Genomic DNA, 27,478 nt, shown 5'->3' with positions numbered 1-27,478 from the left:
ACTGTGTGCAGGCATTTCTCTTGTCTTTTCCATCTCTCGCAGTGCACCTGAGTACAAAAATCCCACTTAGACGAGTTCTTTGTTGTTGAACTTGATCCACAAAAGCCACACACTCTTGAGGTGTATACACAAGTGGAATATTCATATGTAGAACAGACTTTGATCAAGTTGTTCTATTAGTAGACTAACTAGTCCTGTTTATGATAATTAGTGTTTTATATGTTATTTAGCATGTGTTGGCTTGTAACGTGTTTGTCCTGCGTACATGAATATCACTTATGTATGGATATTTTCGATGTCCTATTTGGTCGAATAGGCATCCTGTTTGGTCGAATTAACAAAACGTATACTGGATTAGGATTCATTATTCAACATTCCAAGCTCCACAGAACAATTATACTGTTTGCTAGATGGAAAAGTTTACATCATGAATTCAAAGTATTGAAAAAAATTTTGAAATTTTCATTCGAAATAATTTTTGACGAGTGCAGAGAATGTGTATGCAGGATTTGACGACGGGCGCGGAAAATAATATACAGGATATATTTGACAAAGCTATGACAGGCCAAGCATTAAATTTAACCCACTGATTTGACGGCTATTGTTTCTATACCAATGGAAAGATTTGATTTCAGGCCTTTTTCTGGAGTCAAATGGATACCGTGGTTAGATTTCACTTACAAAACAGTTTAGCAAATATCTTTGATTTTGCCTATAATTCTTGCTTCACACTCAGCTGCTGACATCTTACAAGATGGGCATTATCCGTTATAAAGAGACAATAGCCTTGAAATTTCTAGGGCTTGCATTAGACGGGGTCGCATTGTTAGCTTCCCCTCATTGATGATGGCAAATCTAAAAGAAGTATCTCTCGCCGATAGGATATTTGTATCTAGCTCGTTCCTGCTTATTTTCGGTATCATCTTTCCAAAACTTCCCTATTTATGAGCTGAGTCATACCACTTACACCCCGACACCCTTGTCGATGAGGTCACCATAAGCCGACAATACGAGCGACAAACCAGCAGGCATGGATTGACGACGCTTATTCATTTTTTCCAGGGAAACACCCTTCGACCTGGGGCCTGCAACTGCTGGATACCATGTATACCCCCATATAATCGCCAGGCCATGATTTTGCTGATATACCATGTTTGTTCCAAAGTGAAGGAATTGTCACATTGTAGCCTGCAAGTGTGATAGATCTGCCAACAGTTGCGCTACCGACTAGGAGACTTCTCAAGCCAAATCGACGTACATAGAGACTACAGTGTTGAGCTGAATGAGCTAGTAACTATGGATCCCCGAAGAAGTAATTCAGCGCACCAGCTGATACTTGTGACTTTTGTTCTTTCATTCCATAAACGTCGTTGCATTCAAATCAATAAATATATATATGTAGGGGTTTACTCGAACGAGCGGACATCCAATTGCCGTCCCACTCTTGCCTTAATATCCTGAGGCAACGACCGGGGAGTCTTCAACTCGGGCAGGGCGCTGCGGCGCTTGCCAACGAAGTTGTCATCGCTGTCCAACACAAGGCGGTCACGAATGCGTTCGGAAAGCGAGTGCTTCTCCTTGAGATCGTTCATCCGATGGAGATCGGTGTTCGAGTTACGACGAGAGTGCAATCTCAGGTGGGCCCGCGAGTGAGCCCGCGAGTGGAACTGGGAGGTGGTCCGCAGATTCAAATACAGTTCGTTTCGCAGCAACTCTTCCGATCTCAACTCGACTTCACCGATGTCAAAGTAGCCGTAGCCCCCCAAAATGTCGTACTCCTCAGAGCCAATCAGCTGTTGCGAGTCCAGGCGACCACGGTTACGAGCGGTGGTGTTGTCTTCCCCGTCAGGGTAGTACTGGTGGATCAGCAACTCCAGGTCGATGGTGACCATGGGAGTGGAGGCAGCGGGTGTCGTCTCAGTTGCCGCCGAAGAAGTAGCAGAACGAGGCTTCAGCTTTTGGGCCAAGTTTTCCGCGTAGTCGAAGCGGCGTTCCACCAGCGACTCGTACTCTTCAAAGTCACGGTCAGTGGTCAACTCGATGGGGCGACGCAACGCCACCAGATCGTTACGGACGTTCTTCAACTCCTTCTGGATACGCAAGCGTTGCAATTCGAGCTTACGCGCCAGCGAGTCGTTGATCTTCATGACGAAGTCCAGTCTCAGCACCAACATCCGTCTGAAGTCGCCAAGCACTTGAGTGACGGTGGAGAGAAGTCTCCGGGCTTGACGGTACTTGGAGCACATGGTCACCAACACCCGGTCCTTTTGGATGATGTAGCCAATCCCGTACCCTTGGTCAATGGCGGGAGGGATGCCGAAAAGGTGGAGGGCAGGGTTACCACAGTTGGAGATGAGTAACTCCGGCGACGAGATCTTCAGCATAAGCGGGTTTGTCAAAAGAGGGATATCCTCTTTGCTTCGCGAAAGATCAGGAATCGGATCCAAGTTCGGGTTGATCGAGTTCAAGTTAGCCCGGGCACTAGACCGCTTGCACACTTGGGTGAGCGCCATAAGATGACGCTCAAACCCGCGGCCTTGCATGGCGTCAAGGTACTGACGATGGTGGGTCTCACAGCACTTCTTGAACCAGTTCCATTTGTCCTCCTGCGAGGCCAGCGTGATGAAGAGCTTGACTAAGTTGGTGATGTGATCGTTTTGGATGGGGATAAGCTCAGTGCGCGAGTCTCTGAACTTACGCGTGGTGATGGGTTCCAACGTGTTCACCATACGCCCGTACAACGAGTAGTTAGCCACTTGGAACGCAATCTGAAGCACCAGGTCCACCAGCAACCCCACCTTCGATATCAAGTGCAGGTCCAACTTGAGCACTGAAGTGACGTACTCGTGCTGGGTGACCAAGTCGGCCAACCGGGTTTCTGAGAGCCGCACAAGCGTCAGAAGCTCAGGGGTAAAGTTGAACGTGATGTACTCCGGCTCAGGTTTGATAATCTTGCCGTCAGCCAGCACAAACTGGGTGTTAGGGTCAAACAACGTGTACTGGTGGCCATTGATATTCTTGGCGAGCTTGAGCACCGAGTCGGTGTAGATGTCCAGGATGAAACGTAAGATCGCCGTCAGGTCCATCAGCGCCAGCTCCCATACGATACCGGCGGTGGCGTTACCAGCAACGATAAGCTGGAGCTTATCGTACCAGCGCGAAGTACAGGTACCGCGTTGGATGTTAGTTCCGGGAACCAATTCCGAGGTGCCGTGGGAAATGCACACCGTCTTCTCTTCGTCGGTGACGGGCTTCAGTTCAGGGTCAAGCACAAGCACGAAAAGGGCATCGTCAATGGCGCGGATCTGTTCGGCATTCAGCTTCAAAAGCTCCGCACGGCCGTCCTTCCACATACCGAAGCTCTGAGTGGTCAAGCACCCCACCGAGTTGCGGTTGGAGGTGATCTGGTCCACCTGCTCCGCCTCCAACACCACCTGTTGCAAGATCGTCAGCAACTCGTGGTCGTTGAACCAGATCTTATGCTTGGACTTGGTTTCAGCGTACTCCTCGGGGGTGTACAACGTGAGCAATTCCAACTTGTAGTACTGGTTGTTGCAAATAATGATGATGTGGCGCGAGTCATTGATGTCGTTGTACTTGTACATGGTGACGTGGTTGAACAGCGAGTCCGGAGCCGGGATCCGGGTGCAGCCAAACAAGTTGCGGAACCCTCTCATCGTCAACGGCTTACCATTTTTCGGAGTAACGTCGGGCTTCAACGTCTCGTTACGAACGGCGATGACAAACTTAAGCGTCGAGTTAACCAAGCTGGCAGCGCGTTCACACATTGTGGGAGGATGTAACGCTTTGCTGTAAGGGTCTTCAGCGAGTACGAGGTAGGGATTTCTCGGTAACGTGTCGCCTCTCAACTCCCCGTAGATCCCCGGGGCGGTGTCGCCAGTGACGGCATTGAGGTAGCACAGCACCTCGGGGTTGGCCAGCGCCAGCTCCAAGTGTTTCTGGATCAAGTTGATCGTCGGGTCACTCAAGAAATGGGCCAGTTCCTCGTACACTTCGAGGTACTCCTCCAGCGAGAGGAGCGGCTTGAGCGCCGTGAGCAACTGGTTGACTGTCTGGGTCAACGGCGGCACGGGCAATCTCGGCAACTGGTCCTCTAGCTCATACATCGAGGCCATCTTTGAAAAGCTTTAGATGGATTCGAGTGTGGTGTGTGGGGTAAGATAGTGGGGGCAGTAAGTGGTGGGTTTATATGATTTCATTTCGGAGTGAGAGGCCTAGGCGGGCGCGGTGAGGGGGCTTGTCTGCAGGGCGAACTCCGGAGTATGGCGCCAGTGGTGTTCCGATTGTGTGGGGTAGCCGAGCGGTACGAGGGGTACGACTATCGCCTAAGCCCGGGATCTGGAAGGGAATGTGCTACCAGGGGAAAGTAACAGAGGGTAGTGTTTAGGGCTAAAATCTGTAGATGAGGTTAGGGGGGACGTACCCTGCCGGTGGCTGGAGTTAAGCACAGTCATTATCCAAGGGCTGAGAAAGCGGCGCCGAGCCTGGAGGGAGCGCGCACTGTGATTGGCCGGGTAGATAAAGCGTACATAGTGGGGAGATCCGAATGTTGGGTGGGGGCGATAAGAGGGGTGGGTGTAGCCGAGCCAAGACAACAATTCTATTGAGGTTAGAATAATGAGATGAAAGAGTTGAAGGAATCGACCCAACATAGAGCAGAGATGTAAATAAAAAGCATACAGAGTTCGAGAACGAAAAAATAATGACACCGACGTGATTCGAACACGCGCATCTTACGATAACAGAAACCCCAACCTCACAGTCGAGAAGCTATGATAAGCTTGAGTCTGCCGCCTTAGACCACTCGGCCACAGTGCCTTTTTTTTTGAATAAAAATTGCGGTTTAACATAATTGGCCAAACATAAGGAAAGAGAGCCCTCTTTCGGGCCATATACGGCTCATTAAGTCCTCTGAGTACATCAAAATCGCATTTCTTTGAAGATTTCATTCGCAATGAGTGGCGAAAACTTTATTTTTACTCAAGGATTCCCTGGTATCCTCAAGTTTAAGGATCGTCGAATGGAGATATCTCGACGTCCCACGAAAGCAATATCGGCGGATGGATGAATGCAAGCCACAGTGAACAACAACTCTGTCCCAGGTATGCGTGGACCATCCAATTGAAGTGGTCAATTCTGTCACAAGTACCTTACGATCTCTGTCCACCGTTCCAGAATCATTAGTTACTCGCACCACCGATACAGTAATTCGTCATTATAACTGTGAAACATAATATCGGCTTACCTCATTTCATGGTCCTCAAAAAAGCTCAACGAGTCACCTCGACTTTGAACGACACCTCCATGGTTTTGTAGGTATCACCTTCAACACCTCACAATGAACGTGTAGAAGAGTTTCTGTTGCTTTAGAGGCGATTTCGATTGTGTCCCTACGCTGACGAAGGCCTAAACAATCATCCAACTGGTTAAACGAACAAAATTGATTGATTTCGAGGGTTTTGGAATAAAGTTAGTGCTTAGTGACCCCTTCTTGAATGCTGGTCACATGCTGCTGCCCACACCAACATTGAGGTCAAAAACGCTTGCTGAGATCGTTCATACACAACGCTAGCGGCGTCGAACAGAATCAATAGGATTTTCAAGTTATTTGCGATATGCCACAATAGCAATTTTCATCGCAATATCAGTTGACCCAAGTGAAAAGTTAGCGCTTGGACAAGGAGGATATGTGTTGGAAATAGGAACATCACTTTTCATCAATCGATTCTTCCGCCTCAGGTCCTCAATTCTTCAAGACTTGGTCATTGTATCAAAACGCAGAACACTTCATGTAAGTTGCGCCAATATTCGAAGTAACCACAACTGAACTCTTCAATATCCAAACTTTACCAAGATTGATCGGAGATTCAAAATTGTATCTGGTAATCTCGAAATTGTCTCACCCGATTCTCCCATTAGCTGGACTTCTCCGATAGCGGGCCGCACCGGAGTTGTTCACCATTTGTGTCACGTGGGAGAGGCTCAGCTCCACACCCGCACCACAGCAACCATAACAATTCACAAAGCAAAACCTCTTGATGAACCGTACATGTGTTTTTGCAATTGTGACAATTCAAAACTCGTGGTCAGAAGTTTCGAAGTTTTCTTTCGTTAAATGGGCTTAGGAAGATACCGGTAATAGGAGAAAGATAGCGTCGGAACTCCCGGTATTTACCATCCACAAAATTGATAAAGCGTGGGGATGAGCGAATTAATAGTGAACGGTGACTATCCGGCAATTCCATCGATTCCATGTGAGCCATTTTGGCGTTGGTCGCGGTAGCTAAGCCCCCGGTGGGCCGGTGCGAATGTCTCTCCACCCAGGGGGGCGTCCATGCACCAAAACCTAATTGTTACTGAGAAAAAAAAAAACATCGTGAAGTGAGTGCGGCGCAAGTCCGCCAAGAATACGGTGAGCATATGGGGTGTACGACATGCCGTATTTGACGTATTCAATCAACAAACGTCATTTGGCAATAAACGTCTAACGGAAAGAAAGATGCGTAATTATAATCCGGTGAGGTATCACCCGGTGGGATACGACACACCGCACAAGCTGCCGCTATGCCTTGCGCATTTAGCTTCGTCGAGGGACCCATTCTTTTTTCTCTTCTACAAGGATGACAAATCCCCCCCTATTGAGCAGGAAGCAGTCACCCTCACCACCGTGCATCTCACTGGGTCCGGAGGTAGACGGAATTTACGGGTACAAGTGTATACGATAGGGTTCAACTAGAGTACGAGTAGCCGGGTACTCTCCGGAGCTGCGTTGGGAACTCCGGGCCTTCCCACGGTGTGGAGCCCGCGGCCCCCCGGCGACCCAAAGACTAATTTGATGCTCCACGACATGTCGCCACAGCACAATTGTGCTGTTTGTGTCGCTAAACGGTGAGTGCCGAAGCGGTCTGCCCTCGCTGCCTACGGACCGAGCGGAAGTAGGGGTGGTTCCGATCCGTGAGTCTCGCCCCGGCGAAAAAACCGTTGGCGCCGACCCCTACCTCCTAGCCACCACCACCACCGATGTCTATCATCGTTCCCAAAGCAATTCACTTTTGGGAAATACGCCGCAATTTTATGTCATTTGTTGCTGACCTCGTACGGCCCAGCAAAGCACGCCAAGTTTTCATATGACCCTTGTCTCCCCAAACAAGAAAAACGCTTGTTGAGGAGAGCAGTAAATAATTATCGTAACCGGCTTGTTTTTTGGTTGGAGCACGACCCGCACCGCGGAAAAAAAAAATTTAAAAGACCACTAAGCGCTAGTGATGTTAATTCCGCTTTCAGCCCTTCTTGCCTCAGTACCACAAAGCAACGACAAATCCGAGCACGACGCTCAACCGGATATAAGTACAGCACCCAACTGAGCAAATTAAACAGTCATTTATTGTAATATTGCCCTAGTTTCAGTACCTACTTGCCCTGACCCAAAATCATGCCCTGGGGTTAAGCCGTGCCAACGTAAGCCGCACCGGGAACAATGCAATCGGGGTGAGCAACCTTCCACCTCAGCCTTAATCAGCTGCAGAAAAATTCCCTCAAAAACCATTCCCACTGCCGACCCCCCGCTACGACAATAAAAAACCTTAAAAGGGGTGACTATGGTCGCCGGGCGATTGTGCCCCCTGAGCGTATCGCCTGGTTACCCGTCTAAGCCCCTACTGCCGCTTACTATTGCCTGCTGCCGGGCGCTTCGGGCTCGGCGCCATGCGAGCCGCACCTGTGCCAGCGGCAAGGCAGGCAGCGCACTCTCCCTAGAGTGGGAGGGTGGCCGCTGCCGGGAGCCCCGGAACGGAAATGCGCTGACACTGGCACCACCGCCTCCCTCACCCCAGCCCAGGGGGGGAACCCTCTAACATCAATGATAGTAAAAGATACTAGCTAACAGCTTAATTATACGTAGTTTACCACCCTTCGGGGCCGGCGGTGGGGACCTCGGTCCGGCGGCGCCCGCGCCTCACCGGGGACGCACCTGCTTAGCACCGATGACTGTTTACTTTTTCCTGCAAACGAGGCCTAGGTGAGGGTTATATAAAGGTGCACATGCGCCCAGGGTACAACCCTTTCTCTGTCCTGTGGTTTAACCAGCTTTCCTCCTTTTCTAGTTAACTGTCCAGCCGTCGCTCCGGCTCTCTGTGTGTATCCATCCTGACGTCAGACAACACCACCATGGCCCTGGCGACCCCTCACGAGGGCGCTGCTACCCGCAAGTACTCCCACGACGACCTGGCGCTGCTTAGCGACTCGATTGCGCCCTACGACCCCGAACGGGGCAGAGTGCCCACCAACCCCAACTTGGGCCAGGAGCTCTCGAGAACGATGTCCCAGCGCGTCCAGAACGTCGAGCTGATCTACGCCGAGCTGCAGAAGCTGACCACCCCGTTGCCCACCATGGGCGGGGGCAGACCCTACCCGCCATTGTTGCCCGACAGAGGCCCTTACGAAGTGCAATTCGACGGGCCCGACGACCCCATTCACCCGTTCAACTGGGCGTTCCGCCGCAAGATCATCATCTGTGGCGCGCTCGCGTTGTCGGCGTTTTCGGTGTCGATGGGGTCGGCGATGTTTTCGGCGTCGCTGAACCAGCTCATGGAGCACTACCACATCGGGTGGACCCCCGCCACGTTGGGGACGACGCTTTTCGTGTTTGGTTTCGCCTCGGGGCCCGTCATCTGGGGTCCGCTTTCGGAATTGTTTGGTCGCCGTATCGTGCTTATTATCTCGTGTTTCGGGTACGTGTGTTTCAACTTTGCCACCGCCGTGTCTAAGGATATCCAGTCGATCATGATCTGTCGGTTTTTCGCCGGTTTCATCGGGGCGGCGCCGCTCGTGGTTGCCCCCGCTGCTTTCACCGATATGTACACCTCCAAGTACCGTGGTCTCGCCATCACCGTGTTCGTGGTGACGATTTTCGCCGGTCCGATGATGGCGCCCATTTTGGGGGCGTTCACCGTCAAGAACCACGCCCTCGGGTGGCGCTGGACCTGTTACTTCACCGGTATCGTGGGTGCGTTCTCGCTCATCCTCGTGGTGGTGCTTTTCCCCGAAACTTATGCCCCCATCATCCTTAAGGAAAAGGCCGAGACTCTCCGTCGTCGCACTAAGAACTGGGGGATCTACGCTCCTCACGATGAGTTCACCCTTACCTTGAAGGAGATTTGTGAAAAGAACATTACTCGTCCGTTGGTGATGTTGTTCACCGAACCGATCTTGTTCATGGTCACCCTTTACAACGCCTTCGTCTACGGGATCTTGTACATGTTCCTTACCGCCATCCCCCTTATCTTCCAAGGTTTATACCACTGGCGTTCCGGGGTGGCGCAATTGCCCTATATTGCCATGTTGCTCGGTGCCTTCATCGGGGGTGCCATCGGCTGTGCCTTTGAGTACCACTACGGTCTCGAAGAAGAGCGCGAAGGCTACCTCAAGCCGGAAAAGAAGTTGATTCCTTTGATCATCGGGGGGTTTGTCTTCACGGCTGGTATCTTCTGGTTGGGCTGGGGTGGTGCCTTTGGTAACAAGGTGCACTGGATTGTCCCCACCATCGGTGCCGTCCCCGTGGGTATGGGGCTTATTCTCATTTTCTTGCCCTGTTTCAACTACATCATCGACTGTTACCTTATCTACGCCGCCTCGGCCATCGCCGGGAATACCTTCTTGCGGTCGGCGTTCGGTGCTGCGTTCCCGTTGTTCACCAAGCAAATGTTCACCAACATGAAGGTGAAGTGGGCGCTGACGTTGATCGGGGGTCTCGCCGCCATCATGATCCCCGTCCCCGTATTCTTCTACATTTACGGGGACCGGTTCAGATTGCGCTCGAAGTACTCGGTCGACATGCGTGAGCTCAAGAAGGAAATGAGCGGCAGCGCCGACCAAGATGAAGCCGACCTTGCGGAAGCCGAAGTCCGCAACTACCCCATCAAGGAGGAACTCCAGGAAGCGGAAGCCGAGAACCGCCCGCTCACATAGACGGCCCCACATAGAACATCTTAATATCTTTTGCAGTTTTTGCCTTTAATATCAGTAACAAAATACCATTAGAATGACCAACGAAAGTAGTGTTTGCTTGCTAGCCTGACCCCACTTCTACCTGAGATAATCGTAAAATGGGCCATTATATGGTTCGGTAAACTTGGTGAGAGAAGAGACCTGCTCTCAATTGCATGTTACTAGCTAATAGTCTTTCACCTAGTTGAGCCATATTTTTATATGGCCTAAGTCATTACGAATCGCTACGCAATTCTATCGAGCATTCGATCGATTGGACATTCCGTGATTGCTATTACCGAAGCTCGGAATAATCCGTCAAGTTCTACCACTCAATGTTCGAAACCGATGCTGTTGTATAGTCTACAAAAGCAATTACGGAGTAGTGGACGTCGTAGATTTTATGGCCTCTGACACCAGCAATATTGGAGGGTAGGCTTGCTGATTTTCTGTTTTCTTTTGAGCGATTACTAAGCTTATTCCAGAACTTTGAACCTAAGAGAGTATTGTGAGGTTATGTACGAATATGGGTAATTGATGATCCGCATGGATGCACTTGTGGTTGGAACCTAGAACCACTCCGCTTCGTATCCACCTTCCCTTAGATTATCAGCGCAATGCCTCTGGAAGGTTGCATGTGCCACCAGGTCATCGGAATAATTATTCTATATGGTGAGGCAATTGAAACGAGGGGAATACGGCGATTATCAAAGCGATCATCGTCACCGTTCATGCTGATTTAAAAGAAAGGAATACTGGCGTGATTTCATTGCGATTATTTATCGATCGTGACTGAGGTCGATCACAGACTGTGTTTTGGTGATCGCTGTGTCTCACTATGAGGGTTTAATCAACTTCACCAATAAAAAATAAGTCAGTCATGATGGGTGGCAAAATAAACTACATTTTCGATTTCATTCAATGTCACCATGTAGTCGTCAGGTCTTGAGTAATTTGCATTTGCCTCGGTTGACATTTCCTGAGGGCTATGGCCTAGGCCCTGTGGGGAGCAGTACCTCTAAATCGCCACACCCAGCATTATCTCGTGCCAGTCACCTGATGTTTACACCGGAGAACGATCCCCATACGGCTGGGGCCGTGTCGTAAACGGCGACGCCATCAGCGATCGACTGGCCTCGCCGGAAGCCGCCTCAGTCGTCCCCGAAAGCTACCCTTTACAAATTTTTAACTATGCACATGGGGAATGCGTCGTCTGGTGGAGCTCGTGGGGGACACAGCAGTGGGGGCGAAAAACAACCCACATCACTTTCTTGAGGTGCCTTTGCTTCAGCCTCGGCTTCAGCCTTAGCTTCGGCATCGGCGTCGGCGGAACTAGACCACAAAATCGGGTTGGTGGCTGAGAATTTACCCGAGCCGCGAATGTCACGTTGCAGATTTTGGGGGACGAGACCACATACCGCACAGAGGTCACATGCGGCAACGGATAAGGTGATTGACGGGAACAGCAGTGCTGGAGGCAAAGCATACCGCTAGACGGGGACGTATGCACGTCATATGTGTTTGTTTTTGCCACCGATCCGAAAAGAAAATAGAGCAGACAAATACAGGTGGACAATTAACTCATAAATCTGGAAGCGTATGTTTGTTTGGATGGTATCAAGAGGTTGCCTGAACGGAGTTATGACGAAAATTTTCACGGGCTTGGCAATTTCACGCTGGAGGTAGACGGCATTATCGTCGCGGCTGGGGTGTCTATCGGCCGAGAATGCTAGATGCGAGTAAGTCCGGGCTGCAAGTTTAACTATCCCGAGGGATATACCTTTTTCACTCACCTAAGCGCCTTCCCCGCCGCCGCTTTCGGCGTCGACGTCGACGTGTCGGATTGCCGTCCCACATACTCAGCTTCGATCGCCTCTGCCTGATCGACGTCGGCCACAAAAGTGCATAACTACGAGCGAAGCCAAGACCCAAAAGATCAGCACCCCCCCTGAACGCCACCGCCACCAGGCATAAAGATAATATTAAAAGTATACTAAGTTCTACTCATATCCTTTTGGTAGTTTTTCTAATTTCTAGATCTTTTTTCCGTCATTTCTTTGTCTTCTCGGCATGACGTAGAGAAGGCGATGGCGCTTAGTCGAATCCCTCCGACACCCAGATAGAGACCGACAAAATATTTGTGAGGGGGCAGGGGCTGGTAACCAACCTTAATGGACACAGCCTGTCGCCGACAAAACAGTCCCCGAATGACGGTGTGACTGGTTCTATTTACTAATCTAGGCCCCCCACATCGCCTAAAGTTGTCACCCGTTCGTATTGAGCGAAAAACTCGGTTCGTGACTGGTAGTCATAATTTTCTTGGGTCGGCCCATAGAAGCACTGGTGCTCTGCCGCTGGGGGAGTGATGCGATGACACTGAGCGCGCGCAATAATAATTTTCTGGGGTGGGTTGAGGCGGCGAAGCGTAGGTCGTGTCCGGGCACAAAACGGCCAGAGGCCCTATGTATACCTAAGCACGGCCCACCACCCCACCCCGAACCGAAAACCAGACACCCCGCCAGCCATGTCTGATCGCCACAAGCCGCGACGAGGCCTTCTGTGTGTGCGGTGCCGGGCCCGCAAGGTCCGCTGCGACAACCAGTCGCCGTGTGGCGTGTGTGCCAAAGAGGGCACCGAGTGTATCCGTACCTCCCAGGACCGGCGCAAGGAGCGGTACTCGCAAGCGTTTGTTGACGGGTTACAGGCGAAAGCCACTAAGCTCGAGGCAGTGGTGGCAGCGGTGCGCCAGGCGCTTGCCGACAGCGACAACCCCCGCGACCAGAGGAAGCCCGATAGTGGGGTGTATGGTCCTACCCTGGTGTTCAATACTGAACCTACCGCTCCCTATGATGAAGGAGAACACTTGGTGATTAGGCAATTGAACCAGGACCCCGTCATTGTCGAGTGCTTGCAGCAGTTCTTCAAATGGCAGTACCCGGGCCATTTCGCCTATATCATCAGACTGGGCTTTCTCCACGAGTTCTTAAACCCGCAACCGCATTTCATCTACTGCTCGTCCGAGCTCGTGTATGCGCTTGCCGCTATGGGGGCGCTGATCGCCGATGACCCCAATATCAAGCTGAGGGCGATTGACTTTTACACCAAAGCCCGCACCAGATTGCTTAGTGGAGGGCCTACTGGTAAATTCGATCGCCCGCTGGTGGCACTGATGCACGCTTTATTGGTATTGCTGTTCTTTGACTTGAGCCATGGCCATAACTCTCTGCTGTGGATGCTCTCCGGTTTAGGCGTGAGAATGGGGTTTGATTTGGGGTTCCACCTCCACCCTGAGTCAGTGTTTACCGCTCCATCGAACCCTGCTTCCCCTGAGTATATTGCCATCAGACTGAGAGTGTTTTGGGGTGCCTATATGGCCGACCATTTCGTGTCATTAGTGTTTGGTCGCCCCACCCAGCTTAAGAAATCAGACGCGTGGACAGCTGAACCCGAGGATGTAAGAGAACTGCTGGGAGTATCACCAGAGTACTTGTTCATCAGTAACAGTGCTGACGGCGAAGCACCCTACCTGGGGATCCCCATCGCGCTGATGGTCACGTTGATCGATATCTGCAACGCCCTGATCGACGACATCTTCAATTTGGGTGCTGCTCGCCACAAACTCGCCGCCCGCTACGCCAATAAGCTCGAAGTGGTGCGCCAGTTTAATCACCAGATGATCCAGTGGCGGTGTCTGCTCCCCCTTGAGCTCCAGTGGACTCCCCGCAACGTGGCCGTGGGAGCGGATAACCCCACTAAGCTCCTGATCCGGCTCTACTACTATATGGCGCTTCTCTGTCTCAACCGCCCGTTCTTGGACGTGGGGGTTGACGGCAACGACATCAGTAGTCCGCGGGCAGTGGTGCTCCAAGCAGTGGATGAAGTGTTAGGGTGTGTCACTCGGTTCAGAGACGTCCACGGACTTCAAAAAGCTCTGATCTACGTGGTCTACGCCCTCGTATTCCTGGTATCAGTGCTTTTGATTCTCAGACCACCACTCACTCCCTGGGAGCGCCAGCCGCAAATTGACCTCATCATGGGCTACATCCACGAACTCTCGTCTACGTGGAACTTAGCGGGCAAGTGCTACGACCAGCTTATCCGCAAAATGAACAGCCAGGTGTCCGCGCCGTCGCTGGTGCCCGAAGTGACGAGCCAGGGCCTGCCACAATACTACGTCGACGACCCTGCCGGCTTGGCAGCGATGTCGCAGCCACCCCAATCCATCCCGGGTCTGGTAGGACCGCCGATGTTCTTAGGGCTGGACTTTATGGTCAACGACTGGGAACCGATCTTCCTCCCCTACCACGATACCATGGGGGCACGGCCCCAATAACGACTTTTGCATTATTATAGGACGGTTAAGGTTATAGAAAAATTTTTATCTCAAGTTGTTCACTTCGTTTCTTGCGAATATGGGAAAGTCTGCTTGCTTTGGTAAAACTTGAACATCCGATTTGCTTTTACTTCATGATACAGTGTACTAGGACATATAGAAAATTCATGTTATCCAGATATATTTTGATGGTTGATTTTAAAGATCCATTGTAATGTTTTCCACGGAGTTTTCAAGTGTTTATTGGTTGAATATACGGAATGAGTATTATTGAGCTTGGAATGAAAATTCAGAAATTCACAGTCAGACTCGAATAATAATCCACAGCGGGATTCCAGTGCTATTGCGTAGACCCGTGTAAAAGGTTCTTTGGTTTTTTCAAGCTAAACTATTTAACATTGGAACTTTCCAAATGTACTGGTCCTCCACGCAAAAGCGCAAATTCGTGCAGCTTATCAATTTCGAAATTTTTGAAATTGCCAGCTGTCACATTGGGGCAGACAGACAAATATTCATCACAACACGGCCACACGAGCCGAATGAGAATCTTGCACCGGGGTCATCATTTCTATGCTTCTAAGTGGTTCCTCAATTTTCCAATGCGTGAGATCATACGAGGTTGAGGCTCCATGGTGCAGCCGGTAAATAACCTTAAGTAAACTGACGACGGACGAGCCAAGTACACCTGAATCAAAAGGAAAATGTTGTCGGTTCACGTGGCCACAATGCTTATCGATGTGAATGCAAGCAAAAATTATTTTCCTTTCCATCTGTACATATTTTGATACAATTGATTGGATTCCAACTCGAACTAGGCCTATCAGTTGTAACCGACGTGCCGACACTTTTGGTCTGGAGACGCTTCAATCACCTGAGAATCCAGATGTTCGGTCAAATTTCTGCTGATACAATCAAATTATTGTTGCAAAACAGTGACACTGGATATGCGCCGGGATACACAATGGGCCAATTAGAGTTGAGTTACATTTACGATGGCGGCAGATAACCATCTCCCCCAAAACCCCTTTGCATCTGCCACGATGTAGCTCGAGATAGGAGTCGTGGCATGGACGAGATGGTCTGGGCTATTAGTGGAATTCCGTTAATGCTAATTGACGATGCTGGAGACAATGATTTTACCGAGATTGGCGGGTCTTTACAGTACCAATGATGGCAACGGGACAATTAATCTCGGAACTATAAGCTGGTGCTGTCGCTTACAAGTCCATATGAAGTAAAAACGACGCAAACAGGTGCATGGGGGCGTTAGCGGGGAAGCCGGCAACCAAAAGTCGAATTTTTTGCCGCATTTTCTGTCTTGAACGAGGCTTTGCCAGCACATTGTTTTGGGGCTGCCGACATCAGTCAATTTGCGTATATTTGTATGTTCAAAACGGTTATCGCTTGCATGGCGCGGCGAACGTTCTCCGCAGGGCGCGTGTCTGCAGCACGGGTGTTTTCCTGGTTGACACATTGGCAATGTGCACGGCACTCTCGCAGTAGCAATAATCGCACCGCCACCATGTAGCAGCGGACGATAGGAACACTCACAAAAACCTGCACTCCGATGTAAGGAAATATCAAAAAAAATCATATATATAAAATGAGCAGTAGACAAACAAATCAGGAACCTGTATAGAAATAGTGAAGACTTAGTAGCCCGTCTTGCTCGGTACTCTATACTGGTGACTGCCCTTAGCTTCGCGCGAACGAGCGAGATCGCGGAGCCGTCGGCAGCCAGGGCCCCCCCCATGTCATCGCTAGCGCTCAAGTTTCTGACCCTCTTGGTTCGGACGTTAGCCAAGCCCGTCGCCCAGGCGATCAAGGCTCTGGCCCAGCGCAACGAGCCCTTCCGCAAGGGGTGTATTGCCATGGCGCAGTTTGTCCACAAGGCCGATGCTCATATGAGAATGAAGCTTTTGGGGGAGAAGAAGTTCAAAGTGCGCCCGTTAAACGACAATAAGGCCATCGAGCTGGGGGCTACGTTCTTGCTGGAGCTGTTTATCTTCTCAGTGGCGTTTGGTCTCGTGGTGTACGAGACGGTGCGGAGTCGTAAGAAGGCTACTACTCAGAGAGAGGCGTTGGCCGACGATATCGAGGTGTTGCAGGGCGAAATGAACCACATCAAGAAGAAGTTGAAGGAGCTCAACATCATCGTCGACGACTACAAAGTGCCGCCAGGTTATCGACCTAAATATATTAAGGTCACCGACGAGGACCAGGGCGACGAGCCTAAAGATCCGCTGAAGGAGCCCGAGGCGCTCGCGGTGGTGAAGGTGGAGTCAGGCAAGAAGCCCGAGACCACCGTTACCGTGGTTAAAGACACTACCACGCCGTCACCGAGTCTGGCGCTGTCGCCTGACCTGACGGACTAAACTGTACATACATTTCCTCATTACATTTAGATAATAATAATACATAGTATAGATAATTGTAGTGGGGCGCGTCTACTTGGGCCCTTGTTTCTTTTCCACCTTCAACAACAACGCCTTGTTGATGTGGGGCAACACCCCCCCGAAGGCGATGGTGGCCTTGATCAAATTGTCCAACTCTTCGTCGCCTCTGATGGCCAATTGCAAGTGTCTCGGCGTGATTCTCTTGACCTTCAAGTCCTTGGCAGCATTACCAGCAAGCTCCAACACTTCGGCGGTCAAGTACTCGAGCACCGCCGTCAAGTAGATCGCCGACTTCGAGCCCACCCGGATCTTATTTTGCGCCTGCTTCTTCAAGTACCGCTTGACACGTCCCACGGGGAACTGGAGCCCGGCACGCGCCAGGTGCGACGTGGAGTTCTTCACTGACTCGGACAGCTTGCCCTTCCCGCCGTGCTTTCCTTTTCCTGACATGGCGCGTTAATGGTCAATGGCAATATAGATGGGTGGGAAAGGAGGTTGTTGTGAGACGCGCCCTTTTCTTGGCTGTGTGCAGGTAAAATCGCATGGTAGCGCTGCGCGTCACCCTCGCCACCACTTATTCGCTCGATCATTCCCCACATTAGGGAAAAATAGTATTGGCGGCCATTGCTGCGAGACCGTAAATTCTCAAGCATTAGCAATGTTATAGGAGCCCAACAGGGCAATCATCGCTTCCACTTCGGCCCGGCTTTTCTGAAGCTCAGTACAAATGCTATCCATGTGCTGGAACCCTTTTAGCATCTTCACCAAGTCGCGGTACTCGTGCTCCTGGCTCTCGTCGACGCTCAGCATCGTCAGCTGTTTTCTCACTAACACTTCGTGTTCAGTTTCATCCTCTTCGTGATCCTCTTCAAAGTCCGACAGGTACACCAGGTCGGAGTCATTGTCCTCAGTGAGCGTTTTCGGCGGCGCCAGATTAAACTTGACTGCTCGGTTTGTAGGCACCACTGGCGCCACTGCCACCTCCTGTTTCTTTTTTAAGGTCGTTTCATTCACTTCGTAGAACTCATCTCGCTCAATGGCTCGCGCAATCAGATTGACGATGGGGTAAGTGTTGACACGGTAAATGATGCGACGAACCACACCGAAATTGATGAAACGGCGCACGTCGACATTCTCCAAAAGCCTCCGATTTTCCAAGAACCATTCTTTTACCGTCATCCCCTGGTTCAACAGTCGGTAGAGCTTGAATAGCGTCAGTTTCAGCGGGATCTTCACTCGAACAGGGTGGCGGCTATTTGGTGGATTCAGCGACCGCAGATTGAAGTAGTTACGCGTGTGACTAGCGGGAGACACACTGTTGACATTTGGAGTGGCAGTAGGCGTCAGAAACAGCTCAGCACCTGACTCGGTGGCGACATAAGCTTGACACTCCTCCGCCATTTGTCCATCGTTGCGGAGGAAATTGGAGATGTGGTTGGTGGTAGCGTACACGTTGGAGAACTGGAAGATATCGATGAGCTCAATGCACCGGTAGTGCATTAAATGCTGGATACACTGCTTGGTGATCATATAGTTAGCCTGAGCCAACTCGGCGATACGGCGAATAGAATTAAGCCCGTTGATATGAGGGATGATTTGAAGCATGGTGGGATCCAGCGTCGAGTCTAATAGATTTCCCAACTTTTCTGTAGCAATAGGAACTTCGTAGGCCTTAATATTCACCGGGGGCGGTAAGATGGGGAAAAGCTTAATATCAACTGAATTAGCCAGGTCAAGCGGGATACAACACTCAGAATAGTTATTCAAATCAGAGAAGATTTGCGAGATCAACAGCTGAATCAGACTGAGGGTAATGGTGGTGGTGCGCTTGTGTCCTGGTGTAAGCTGGCTCGGGTCCATCTCCATCGTCGTCGGTTTCTGTTTGTAGAACGAGTGGTCCGTCTCCAACTTACTCAAGATGAAACTCTGTTCTTCAAGCACCCGAAACATCGTCCCCATGCGCCGGATCGCCAGCTCGTAGGGAGTGGTGTCGCCGACATCGTAGGGGAAAACAAAGCAAAAATTGAAGTTAAACGAATTCCGAGCGTAGGTCAGGTTTTCAATATTAACGGGGAAGCCAATCACCCGGTAATTATTGATTTTGAACAGGAGGAGCTTGTTACAGAGCTGGGGCTTGGGGATGACGTAATTCTTCACCGTGTCGAAATTGAACAACGCCTCGTCGTCGTCGTCCAGCCCCGTGCTCACCGACCCCGCGGGCACCTGGTACACGATCTTGGTGCCTTCTTCAGGGTGGAACACGGCATAGAAGATCGCCAGGATGTGGATGAACCCGGTGTACTCCATGCGCACATTCCCTGAAAGGGCCCCCGAGCATGAAGGACCAAACCATAATAATGCGAGGATATAGTGGAAAGAGGAAAGTGATATCAACAAAATGATGCTAGATGAGTTGATTGAGCTTGCTTATACCAGTAATTTGGTCTCTAGATCGTTTCAGTGGAAGTTTGAGGACTTTCTATGATATAGTTCTACGCCAGACATTGTCATGATGATGCTGATTTGAACTACTTATCCATCGGCTTCCGGCTCCTCAAAAGTTAACGAGAGCATCTTGTCGCCATCGGGGAACTTGACGCCAAATTCAAAGTAATTATACTGACATTCAAGAGGGTAGACATCAGTGTCTCCAAGGGTCTCTTCCTGTATGCGGTGCAAGTCGTGGACGGCTGATGTGGCATCGGCAAACGGCATCATGTTCTCCTGAAACAGATCAAATGCCCAGTCAATCGTGTACATGTGGTCGGGGCTAAGCCTGGTCTCGTCAAGATAAATTGTTTTGTACTGTTGGACAAGTTTCCACACTGATTCTCTGAATTTCGCCTTCGCTTCAATCTGACTCAAGTCCCATGCTTTGGGAGCAGCGTTTGCAGATACTTGTCGTTCATGTTCGTTGATGTCACCAATTGTTTCTACCCAATCACTTTGACACTTCTTCACCTTTTCGTCAAGCTTTTCTCTCTCCTCCAACGTTAATTGGGAGAAGTGGTCGAGGATACCATTGACAATGTTGAATAACTCGTCATTTAATGTTGTGAACTCACGTTCTGTTTCATCAAGGCGGTGTCTGTATTTCAAGATGAATTCACCGATACATTGTCGGTCGTTATCGGTGGGGAGTGCCCGTAAGATTCGACGGACTCTAGGTGAATCGACGATCGATGGTCTGAAGATGGGGTCACCGATAGTCGGTGGCGTGGGGCTGGATTTGAGGTAAGCGATATAGGAGTCGCCACTATTAATGGGAGACAAACTTTCCGAGGGTTCTTCTTCAGAAAGCTCAGTGTATAAATCATGTGGCTGAGTTGGGGGTTCGGATTCCACGAAAGTCTGGTGTTCAGTTAGGGCTTCTATTTGATGGTTGTCCAATGTTCCGAGTTGCATCTGAGTTAAACGTCTAAGGCTAACCAAAGCTTCTTGTTGCTCCTGAATCAAAAATTTTCCCAGTTGAAGACTCTGTCTATGTTCGGCATTGGCTAGTGAATTCCTCATCCCAACTTGTCCAAATGCAATAGGCGTCAGCTGTCCAAGGGAATAGGGCATTTCCTCAAAACTATCCGATTCATCAACAGTCTGTGGTAGGGCTGGAATTGGAAATGAACGGTCTTCACTATCTTCAGTGATAATTTCATCAAATTGAGTTGGAGCCTCATGTGGTGAATTGTAAACGTATCTTAAGGTGGGGACTTGCCATTGTTCACTGAGAGCACGTAACTCCTCAGGCGGTGTAATCGGCGAGGCATGAGGTGGGGCCTCATCACCGGAAGTGGTAGAGTCATCCTTGATCTCGAGTTCGAAAGGATTCGACATGGTGTACTTGATTATCGCAGTCGTTGATTCATTTCACCCCCTTCTCCTCAATACTTGCCACGATTATGCATCATCATGACATGCCTGTCTCTAGTTACCTGAATTATTCCAGTATGGTCATTTGCAGAAAACTTTAATCAAATTAAGCTACTAGTCTTAACTCAACAACGTCAAACATACATTACTTTAAAGGATCGTACTTACGCTTGGACAGCACCAACGACAAAAGAAGCTTCTGCAATTGCTTGCGGCCCTTGGGCAGTTTCCAGATGAAATGGTCCGACTCCTCAGCCACTTCCCACTTGAATAAATCGTCGGAAAGCTGAGTGAGCTCTCGTTGCCATTCGCCCCAGTTTTGCGATTTCTTAATCATGTGGTCCGATGAAATCACGGCGAGCGGCAAACCGTGGATATCGGCGCCCTTCAACTCGTTATACGATAACACCCCCAGGGTGACTTGTTCCTGTAACCGGGCTCTAAGGTACTTGGAGCTGTAGTACATGTCTTTGCCAAAGATTCGAGACTTGGAACTATAGCGGCGCGGGTGCCAGAGCCAGTGGAGCCCGGGAATGACGCCAAATGGCAGCACCACCCCGCGGAGCCATAACTTGAAGCCGGTCCAAGTATCCATGGGCTCCAACACGTGGCGGAAGATCTTTCTTGGTTCCTTCTTGTGTTTAGAACCCGAGAACGGATCGTGTTTAAGCAAGTCCTCCGACCACGCGTCCACCAACATGATCAGATGGATCTTTTCTGGCTTCTTCAGAGCAAACATTCTCAGATACAACCCGCCAATGTCGAACCCGACGAGCGAGAAGGGGCCTTCGATGCCCTGTTCCGCAAGCGCTTGGGCTAAGTACTCAGTAACAATGCCAATCAGCGACGGTGACGGCGACAGATCGGAGAAGGCGTAGCCGGGACGGTCCCAAATACAGTAGCGTTCGATCAGACCCAAGTTGTAGAGTTCTTCGATCCATTCTTGGAACTCTTCACTCAGCGTCAATTGACCACCTTCGACAAGAACAATGGGTTGACGCTTGTCTGGCTTGCCTGGTTTGGTCAACAGAGACTTGTGGACGTCACCATAGCACGACAAGTGGACTCTGAACTGTCCCTCTTGTACGGGTACCAATTCGCCCCAGGGGGCTTCATGAGTGTCGAAAGCATAAAGACTAAGTCTCCACAGCAATAAGATGACGAGCACAAGCATCACCAGCTTCACCACCAGTTTGATGAAGGTGACGAACAATTCGGTGACCAGTTTACGAGGCTCAATTCTTCCTGTAAGTCTGATCTCTTGATACTCTTTAGCTCCCTCGACCTTATAATTGACCAAGGCATCATGGAGCACCATAAGCATCAACCATAACGTGGCAAACGTGCCAAAGAAACCTAAGGCATCTCTCAACACGGGGACAGTAAGGATGGTGATTAAATCAATCAATAAGAAACCAGCTTGAAAGAAGTCAATCACCCGCTCATATTTCAGGGGCACATCAATCTTCCACAACGTCACCACGTTGGTCAACGCCGCCATCAAGAGCACCACGTCTTCGTAGAAACTGCGTCCTCGACTGAAGAAACCCGGGATGTTGATGAAATCAGAGAGCCACGCCAAAAGCGTCGCGATCACATTAATTACCAACACCACTCGAGTCAAATTTTGGAGGAAGCGAATCTTCGGTAGTCTCAATGGCAGCACCTGCGGATCATCAGGGTTCAATGGTCGCCGACCAAGAAGCGGCTGAGCTTCAGGATCAACGGCTAAATCCTGGGGAGGGTGGGGAGTGGTAGAGGCATTGGCGGCGTTAGCAGCATTGGCAGCCACCGGGGCTGGTTGCTGAGCCACCACCGGAGTCTGGGGGTTCTGTTTGGGCCCGTTGGCCTTTTTCGCCTCGGGAGGGGGGGACATGATTAATTTCTTGTGCTTGTAGGCGTTGGTTGCTATCTATATATGAGACCCCTCCATTGCGGGTAGACTAGGCAACCCTCGGCCACATGCACGCTGGGGAAAACTACCGCAACAATGGCACACTCCTACATCATCTGAATCAGTATCAGATCACTAGGTTTGCTTCGCTCTAGTGGAGACTTCTCGAGGGAAGGGCGATAGCCGTGTGTCATCATGCGCCTACTGTAAAGGAGGGGGGACGCGTGTACAGGAAGTGGCTGATGTCGAGCTTATTTACCATTAAGGTCATCAAGGGAAAAATACCTTGGTGGCTGATGCTTCTGTAGTAGAATTGGTTTCAAACCACCGAAGACTATGAACAAATTGGGGATCTATGCTTGATAGTCATACTATTAAAATTTTTGATGTCGTCATCATACATTTGCACTAAATACTCTCTCAATCGCGTGGAGTTATACTCATTCAACTACTTCTTCTTCATCTTCAGAGGGGTCTTGGTGAGTCACCGCCAAATCAGTAGGGTGAACAACTGGAGGACGGTCACCCATGTAGATGTAGACGTTGGAATTTTTGCAATGGAACCCGCCAAACACGACGGCAGGTACGTCGCGAACGGTAGTCGGTTGAACATGGCGATCAGGACGCCCAAGGCGTCTGTTGCCAACACCAGGCCGGCTCGAGCCAACACCAGGCTGGGTCGAACCAACACCGGGCTGCGGCACCACTCGTCTCGCATGAGAGCCCACCGTGGTGGTAACCCGTCTTTCCTCGGTGCCACTAGCCTCTCTTCTGTAGCGGTCTTCTTCCACCACCGACTGTGTGATTTCTGGTCTTTGCACACGATTCGCCGTTGACACGGGTTGTCTCGGAGCAGTACGCGTTGGCGTCGTGGCTTGACGTTGCTGAGTGCCGGCCTCAGTTTCCACCCGTCTGTGTTTCAGTCCAGAGCCCGAGCTTGAATCTTCGCCATTGGCGGAGGTTCTCTTGTTGGTCTGAGGACGTCTGCCGATCGCGTTGGATGAAGAAGGGTTGTCAGGCAGTTTCTGCGGTGTAGCCATTGGCAGCTGCAACGGGGGCATTGGTCTCACTGGAGGATTAGTAGACAAATCAGTGGAGCGAGGCAATAATCCCGCGGGAACTACCCCTGGGCCATGGGTGATAGGCGGCGGCAACCCCGTTGTGACCCCACTAGATACCTCAACTTGAGGCGGCGCTTGAGTTTGAGCCGGGTGAATAGCAATGCCATGCAGCATACCCTGAACCGGTTGAATAGCAGTACCATGCGTACCTTGAGGTGGGGGGATAGCAGAGCCAACCATCGTACCCTGTGCGGGGGGACTAGCAGTACCACACAGTGTACTCTGAGCGGTTTGCGGACAGGACTCATTGGTAGGAGCTCCCTCGACAGAGGCAGTATTAGTAGGATTCCCTTCCGATTCGTCAGGAATCAAAACCGCCGACAACACCTTGAGGAGCTCTTGAAACACCGAATCTTTCAAGTTGTGGCCGTGATTCTCCAACAACTCAAGCGGGCTGAATCGAGCTTCCTTTAGAGCCAACGCCAAGAGGTCTGCAATCGCAGGGACGTGAGCTAACTCGACATTCTTCGACAAAAGCCGGGGAATCACCGCATTCGCCACATAGGGCGACACCTCCAGGCTGTGTTTCACCAACGCGGCCCGAGCATCCTTGGGAACTACGTCCCAGAGGACATCGATGATGAAGGCGGCTCTGCGGTCAAGAGGCGCGGGCTGGCGTGATATCATCCACACAAGCTCCTGGCAGTCCTTGCTCGCAGCTCTGGTCAACGCCGCCTTCTGCCCAAGGGCACTCGTGATGTCAAACAACTTGTTGACGATCTCGGGCGACGGGCGGTTTTTGAACAACTCGTTCATGCCTTTAACGTAATGGGGCACCGATACGGCTCGAGCCGGTTTGGTAAGAGTCTGGGTAGCGACCGAGCCACACTTTTCAACAATCTCGGCGTCCAGAACATCCGGTTGCGTGACAAAGCGGTAGAATTGCAAACCTTGAGGGCCAACACTTTTGTTTTTACCTCCAGTGGTAGGGGTGGTGGTTCTAGCGCCGCCGCCAGCGGCATCATCGGAGTCCTCTTCCTCGGAAGCAACGCTATCTTCGGGAGCGATAGTGGGGGCACCACCGTCAGAGTGACCTTCGCTGTACTCGGCTTCGTCCTCCGAGAGGCCGGCGTTGGCTTTCTTCGCCATCTTCAACGGCCAGTAAAGAGACAAGTGGTGGGCGAAGGAAGAGAAAATTGTTGTCGTGGCGACCGCGTGTGAGGGCGGGTGTTTCAAGTTTCCTTCGTCAAGGACTGTGCATGACCCCACCGCCAGCTATTCTTCCCTCACTGAAGAACAAAGAGGCTTTGACAATAAAATTAGGATTTTATCAATTGGATTGACATGGAAATGTGCTCGCAATTGAATGTAGTGTAACTGGTGTTGGCAATTGAGTAAGGGGCGACTTTGGTTAGCTGGGGCTTATCATCGGTTTGACGAGCAGCATCAGTGTTTTGGTGGTGCCAATAATAGCGTGTTTCCTCGGTCGCGAGTGCGCGTCACGTGAAGCACACTCAACACCATGAATCAGCACCATCGTCGTCAACATTCCCTAGGCCGAAATTGAAGGGAACTTTTCTCTCGAAGACAGTAGCTCAAGATCTATCAGTGGAAATGTCTCGTCATGAATAGCATTTTGTTGTTCAGGAATTCGACTGATAGGCCAGATCTGAACCTATATATCTCGATATTGACACTGGTAGGCTAGTTATCAGATTGTAGGAGGCTTTATACTACCAACTACCAATTTAGGCTCTTCATTTAGCGGTTGCTTTAGTCTAAGCGATGATGTGAGGGGAGCCATGCGCCACCGATGAGCGTCAGCACTAAGCACCTAAATAGAGGACAAAGATGACAACAAAGAGGGCATTGTTTTGAAGCACACGAGTGATAGCAATTTACGGAATCGGATCAATACCTCTAGCGATACGGGCTTTAATTGAGGGGGGGAGTGCCTGCGCGGCAGGCTCTCTTTACGTATAGTTGCTTCTACAGGAGAAACCCCTCCGACGCAAGCATCGGGCGCCACGACCGTTAACTGTCTATGATAAAAATCACTCATGATTTGAGTCACTCATTTCACGTAGCCCTACCCTAAACGAAAATAAACCCAATAAATAATTCAGAAAAGGAATGTCGTGTCTCGTTTCTGTTTTTTTCGCTTAAGTAACGTCCATGGGTTGAAGCCACCTCAGCCACCTCAGCTTGCATAGGTGTTAGGCGCACACTGCAAAGGTGAGGGCTCACAGAACCGGATGGAACCGAGGNTACGGGCCCCCCCCCCCCCCAGGTCTGTGTAGCTGTCGCCAGTGTCTGACCATCACGAGATCACCCCCTACTAATCTCGATGAAAACCCGCTTTGTGGTCGCATAATTACTCCGGAGGTCATTGATTTTTTTGAGGCTTACCCCACCGTATTAATATGACGGCGATAAAGTGGTCGAATGCGAGGGTGCTGAGAAAATGCGTTGCCTAGCCACAAAAAAAAAAGAATTGGCCCCTCCGAGGAAAAAGGCTAGGCACCAGGTCGCGATGGCCTTCCCGGAGACCCGCTCATTCCGAGCAACACCCGAGCACATCCACTACTAGTAAAACGACATTTACCAAGTATCAACTATCACTCAGTATACACACAATCACATGTATCATTCGTCTTAGCTCCGTTTCCTACCAATCTGCCCGGGGCCTTAGTCATGGGCGACGGTGACCGGCCATCATCGCGCTACTTCCCGATTAAGGCTCCACGCACGCGTGCAGGAGCAAAGTGCCCGGGTGCAGTAACGGCGCCGTCCCCGATCTATATTTGCCGGCCCCGTACCACCCATTCCCCCACTACAATTTACACCATATACCAAAACCCATGCCCCTGCCCATCTTCATTCTGAAACCGCTGATACTGTTCCATCCCTCGGTGGTGCTCATGGGTGCTGCCGAGGCGCTATGGGCCACCGTGGGGCTTGTCGGTGTCTGCCTATACACGCTATCGTCGCTCCAGGGGCTTGTCCAGGCGTGGCATACGCTCAAGATGCTGGTGCTGATCCACTTGTTATTCCAAATGCCCCTCTACTTAGTCCGCGGCGGCTACCACGTTCTCGAGATGGTCACGGGGCGGCGATGTCCCGTGCCCCCGCCGATGGCCCGCCTCGACACGTTGGTCACCGACTACTACACGCCACACGTGTTTCTCATGGTGATGCTGGGGTTCTTTGTCGTCGACTGGGACGGGATGCTTGTGTCCGGAGTCACGCCCCAGATGAAAGACGCCCTCACCAGTTACCCTAACGAACACCGCCAGTACCCGAAACCATGGCGCCAGCGGCTTTATTACTTGCTTAAGACGTCGCCGGAGTTCCAGCAGTGTGTGTCCCGCTACGCCTACCACCTCGTGTTTGCCCTGGTCGTGTTCGCTTTGGTGGAAGTGATCCCCGACTACAAGTGTGCCCCCGTGGCCCTCAGCTTTTTGACGTGGAAATGGCTTTCGGAGCGGTTGGGAGCATTTCCCCTGGTGGTGGTCATCGGCATGCTCAACCTAGTGGACTTCCGCTACCAGGGCCCCGTGGTGACGCTGTTTGCCGGCGCCAGCCTTCTTGCCCGCGACTTGCTCGTCCCCTATTTTTGCCGGGTCCCCTTTACGCGCTACGAGCTGACCCAGTGGGTCAAGCTGCGGGAAGGGGTGTTATGGGGTTTTGCCGTCGTGTTCTGGTGTCTCCTCTGGCGGTTCCCCGTCGCCTGCTTTTGGATCTATAACGCGGCCCAGTTCGGCATGGGCCGCCTCATCTCGCGGATCCTGGCGGCGCCGCCTCCGTCCAAGTCCGCCTTCTACCACTGGCTGACGTCCCAGCTCGTGTGGCGCCCCGTCGTTACCTAACTACAAAAAAGCATAGTTCTAGCATTAATCCACGTTTCTCGTCATCACCCAAA

The 27,478-nt window shown here is 50.9% G+C and overlaps 10 protein-coding genes across 10 annotated transcripts; 4 read left to right on the top strand and 6 right to left on the bottom strand. All coding sequences in view use genetic code 12, as the record gives it.

Moving 5' to 3' along the window:
- Nucleotides 1-1,406: 1,406 nt before the first annotated feature.
- Nucleotides 1,407-4,136, bottom strand: CTN3 (carnitine O-acetyltransferase; the record flags this gene model as incomplete). The annotated part of the gene is made up of 1 exon (XM_034153946.1): nucleotides 1,407-4,136. The coding sequence occupies one exon, from the start codon at nucleotides 4,134-4,136 to the stop codon at nucleotides 1,407-1,409; it is 2,730 nt and encodes a 909-aa protein (XP_034013763.1).
- A 4,051-nt stretch (nucleotides 4,137-8,187) lies between these two features.
- Nucleotides 8,188-9,987, top strand: DIURU_001405 (MFS transporter; the record flags this gene model as incomplete). The annotated part of the gene is made up of 1 exon (XM_034153945.1): nucleotides 8,188-9,987. One exon carries the CDS (start codon nucleotides 8,188-8,190, stop codon nucleotides 9,985-9,987), a length of 1,800 nt encoding a protein of 599 aa, XP_034013762.1.
- A 2,542-nt stretch (nucleotides 9,988-12,529) lies between these two features.
- DIURU_001404 (uncharacterized protein) lies at nucleotides 12,530-14,338 on the top strand (the record flags this gene model as incomplete). The annotated part of the gene is made up of 1 exon (XM_034153944.1): nucleotides 12,530-14,338. The coding sequence occupies one exon, from the start codon at nucleotides 12,530-12,532 to the stop codon at nucleotides 14,336-14,338; it is 1,809 nt and encodes a 602-aa protein (XP_034013761.1).
- Nucleotides 14,339-16,089: 1,751 nt separating this feature from the next.
- On the top strand, nucleotides 16,090-16,713 carry DIURU_001403 (uncharacterized protein; the record flags this gene model as incomplete). The annotated part of the gene is made up of 1 exon (XM_034153943.1): nucleotides 16,090-16,713. The coding sequence occupies one exon, from the start codon at nucleotides 16,090-16,092 to the stop codon at nucleotides 16,711-16,713; it is 624 nt and encodes a 207-aa protein (XP_034013760.1).
- A 72-nt stretch (nucleotides 16,714-16,785) lies between these two features.
- Nucleotides 16,786-17,184, bottom strand: HTA3 (histone H2AZ; the record flags this gene model as incomplete). The annotated part of the gene is made up of 1 exon (XM_034153942.1): nucleotides 16,786-17,184. The coding sequence occupies one exon, from the start codon at nucleotides 17,182-17,184 to the stop codon at nucleotides 16,786-16,788; it is 399 nt and encodes a 132-aa protein (XP_034013759.1).
- A 195-nt stretch (nucleotides 17,185-17,379) lies between these two features.
- On the bottom strand, nucleotides 17,380-19,041 carry NPR2 (nitrogen permease regulating protein; the record flags this gene model as incomplete). Its single annotated transcript, XM_034153941.1, has 1 exon — nucleotides 17,380-19,041. One exon carries the CDS (start codon nucleotides 19,039-19,041, stop codon nucleotides 17,380-17,382), a length of 1,662 nt encoding a protein of 553 aa, XP_034013758.1.
- A 225-nt stretch (nucleotides 19,042-19,266) lies between these two features.
- On the bottom strand, nucleotides 19,267-20,565 carry DIURU_001400 (uncharacterized protein; the record flags this gene model as incomplete). The annotated part of the gene is made up of 1 exon (XM_034153940.1): nucleotides 19,267-20,565. The coding sequence occupies one exon, from the start codon at nucleotides 20,563-20,565 to the stop codon at nucleotides 19,267-19,269; it is 1,299 nt and encodes a 432-aa protein (XP_034013757.1).
- Nucleotides 20,566-20,746: 181 nt separating this feature from the next.
- Nucleotides 20,747-22,477, bottom strand: DIURU_001399 (DUF2417 domain-containing alpha/beta hydrolase; the record flags this gene model as incomplete). Its single annotated transcript, XM_034153937.1, has 1 exon — nucleotides 20,747-22,477. One exon carries the CDS (start codon nucleotides 22,475-22,477, stop codon nucleotides 20,747-20,749), a length of 1,731 nt encoding a protein of 576 aa, XP_034013756.1.
- Nucleotides 22,478-22,935: 458 nt separating this feature from the next.
- On the bottom strand, nucleotides 22,936-24,705 carry DIURU_001398 (uncharacterized protein; the record flags this gene model as incomplete). The annotated part of the gene is made up of 1 exon (XM_034153936.1): nucleotides 22,936-24,705. The coding sequence occupies one exon, from the start codon at nucleotides 24,703-24,705 to the stop codon at nucleotides 22,936-22,938; it is 1,770 nt and encodes a 589-aa protein (XP_034013755.1).
- A 1,712-nt stretch (nucleotides 24,706-26,417) lies between these two features.
- DIURU_001397 (uncharacterized protein) lies at nucleotides 26,418-27,425 on the top strand (the record flags this gene model as incomplete). The annotated part of the gene is made up of 1 exon (XM_034153935.1): nucleotides 26,418-27,425. The coding sequence occupies one exon, from the start codon at nucleotides 26,418-26,420 to the stop codon at nucleotides 27,423-27,425; it is 1,008 nt and encodes a 335-aa protein (XP_034013754.1).
- Nucleotides 27,426-27,478: the final 53 nt, after the last annotated feature.

Source organism: Diutina rugosa (genome assembly GCF_008704595.1).
Source record: "Diutina rugosa strain CBS 613 chromosome Unknown scaffold25_size169986, whole genome shotgun sequence".
Taxonomy (NCBI): Eukaryota; Fungi; Ascomycota; class Pichiomycetes; order Serinales; family Debaryomycetaceae; genus Diutina; species Diutina rugosa.
Note: the sequence above shows the minus strand (reverse complement) of the source record. Positions and strands in the feature narration are given on the sequence as shown.